Here is a 2,176-nt window from a genome sequence, read left to right on the forward strand (position 1 = left end):
GGAATCTGGGATACAGGGATCCCGGCGTTCTCAAAGATGGTGTTGGTGTAAAACCAGATCTGCCAAGGAGGGGACCTGGCGTGAGCCCGGGGGACGGAGCCGTGGGGCACGCTATGAAATGAGTTGCCAGGCCTTAGCTCCGCCTCTACAGAGCCAGGTCGTGGGGTGAGGACCCCGCAGGGCTTACGGCATCGATCCCCGAGAGCTGCATGCCAGCATTCACCACCACCACCGAGAGGGTCTGCCAGCGGACGGAGCGGTCCCGCAGCAGCTGCCAGACTGACACCATCTCCACGGAGGAGAGCGACCGCTGCTCCGCCTTCATCTCCTCAATCACATCCTGCACGTCAAGCGTCCCCAGGAACCGGTGCAGAGCTGTGGGGACAGCAGGGGTCACGGGCACTCATCTCCCCATCGCAAGCTGGGTGCTCATAGGTACGGCACAGGGCAAGGGCAGAGGCTCAGCTCTGCCCTGGCTCAGCCTCCCCAGGAGACCCCCCTGATCCACGGGGCTGAGCATCCGTAGGAACCAAGGAGATGCCTCACGCTGTGGTGAGGGGCACCATGGAAATGCCATGGTGCAGCTAGGTGGGACAGAAGGATTGAACCGTAAGGACTATGGTGAGCTGTCAGATCTGGCTGTGGAAGGATGCTACGAGGATGCGCCTTGGTGTCAGGAGACCTTGGACCAGCACCTCCTGGAGCCAGTCCCCCCATGACACTCCCTTACCCTTTGTGGCCCCGCAGACGTCGTTCCTCTCTATCAGCAGGTACCGCGGGCTCTCGGGAAAGCAGTGCAGCAGCAGGAGCTGTAGAAAGGCTGGAATGACCACCACTGACAGGAAAAGGGGCCAGAACCTGTCCTGAGAGGAGTTGAAGTGGAATGTGTCACAAGGAAGGAAGGCAGAGCAGGGTCCAGTGTGCACGGGCTGAGGTATTGTGCTCACCTCACCCAGCAGCTCTGGCAGGCCGAGGACCTGTGCAGAGAAAATCCCCAAGCAGATGAAGATGCTGGGCATGAGGCCTAGGAAGCCCCGCAGGTTCTTGGGAGCGATTTCTCCCAGGTAGAGGGGCACCACGCTGAGGCAGATACCTGGGGGGGGACAGGAGGGACCAGCAGGGAGAAGGGTTCACAGCCAGAGCACTGGTGCACCTCCTCCCACGCCTAGCACCACCAACAGTGGGGACCCCCTGGCCAGGGAGGTGGCCCTGTCTGCCCTGTGGAGACCCCCACTTCAGAGGCTGAGCCTGTGGCCAGAGGAATATGAAGTCTTCTCCAGCCCCCTGGGAATGGGCTATGGGGGACCCGCAGCACAGGCAGCACCTACCTGAGTGGAGCCCCGTAATGGAGCGGCCGATGATCACCATCTCTGGGGACGCCAGCTCCCGACTGAAGCCCATGAAGCCACCGGCCAGGAGGACGAGGAGAGCACTGCGGCTCAGTGCACCATTCCTGGCAGGGCACAAGCAGCCAGGCAGCCCCTCTGGCCCCCTCCCACCCCTTGACCACTCCATCCCGCGCCACCCCCTTACCTGCCATACTGCTCCACCAGCACCCCCACCAGCAAGGAGCCCACCAGCCCACCCAAGGCGAAGACGGAGACGGTCAGGGAATAGAGGAGGGTCAGGGGGCCAGGGGCCAGCCCGTGCCCATAGCGCTGGGACCACGTGGCGTTGTAGAAATTCTTTATGTGCTGCAGGGCAGAGAGAGACACATGGGCCCCAAACGTATTGGGAGAGAGGGGAAGACGAGAGACAACAGACCCAATAGGGAAAATGCCAGGGGTTTAACAGCATTGCATGAAATGCAAGGCAGGACGTGATGGGGTGACTGGGATGTGCCACTCTGGTTGCTGACCCAGCCTCAGAGGGGCTTAAGATGCCACAGGCAGAGCTGGAGGAAGGAGATTGTGGGCAGCTTCCCCCAGCTGCCACCTTCTACGGGGGATCAGTCTGGGGGGAGTATGTGAATGCAGGGTCCCATGCCCCACTCACACCTTCCTTCCCCATGGACCACTCTCCAGGGTGAGCCAAGGGAAATGATGGCATTTTGATGTGGGGCTGCTGGGCAGCCGTCCCTCCTCCCTGACAGGGAGGGCTGCATAGCCCTTCCCCTGCTCCCAGAGAGGCTGCCCGTCCCTTACCTCTGCCGGCGAGTTCACAACAGCCAGGTTGT

The 2,176-nt window shown here is 61.8% G+C and overlaps 1 protein-coding gene across 1 annotated transcript in view; it reads right to left on the bottom strand.

The window, feature by feature from the left end:
* Positions 1–2: 2 nt before the first annotated feature.
* Positions 3–2,176, bottom strand: part of LOC103773249 (solute carrier family 2, facilitated glucose transporter member 9-like) — a gene marked incomplete at both ends in the record, with an annotated part of 2,275 nt that continues 101 nt past the window's right edge. The window contains 7 exons of the mRNA XM_008940611.1: positions 3–59; positions 188–375; positions 731–863; positions 948–1,093; positions 1,329–1,453; positions 1,534–1,694; positions 2,145–2,176. The exon at positions 2,145–2,176 is cut by the window's right edge and continues 10 nt beyond it. Of these exons, the coding sequence (XP_008938859.1) occupies positions 3–59; positions 188–375; positions 731–863; positions 948–1,093; positions 1,329–1,453; positions 1,534–1,694; positions 2,145–2,176 (842 nt within the window). The remainder of the gene's footprint in view (positions 60–187; positions 376–730; positions 864–947; positions 1,094–1,328; positions 1,454–1,533; positions 1,695–2,144) is intronic.

The sequence above is a fragment of the Merops nubicus genome, unplaced genomic scaffold, assembly GCF_000691845.1.
Source record: "Merops nubicus isolate BGI_N331 unplaced genomic scaffold, ASM69184v1 scaffold34735, whole genome shotgun sequence".
Taxonomy (NCBI): domain Eukaryota; kingdom Metazoa; phylum Chordata; class Aves; order Coraciiformes; family Meropidae; genus Merops; species Merops nubicus.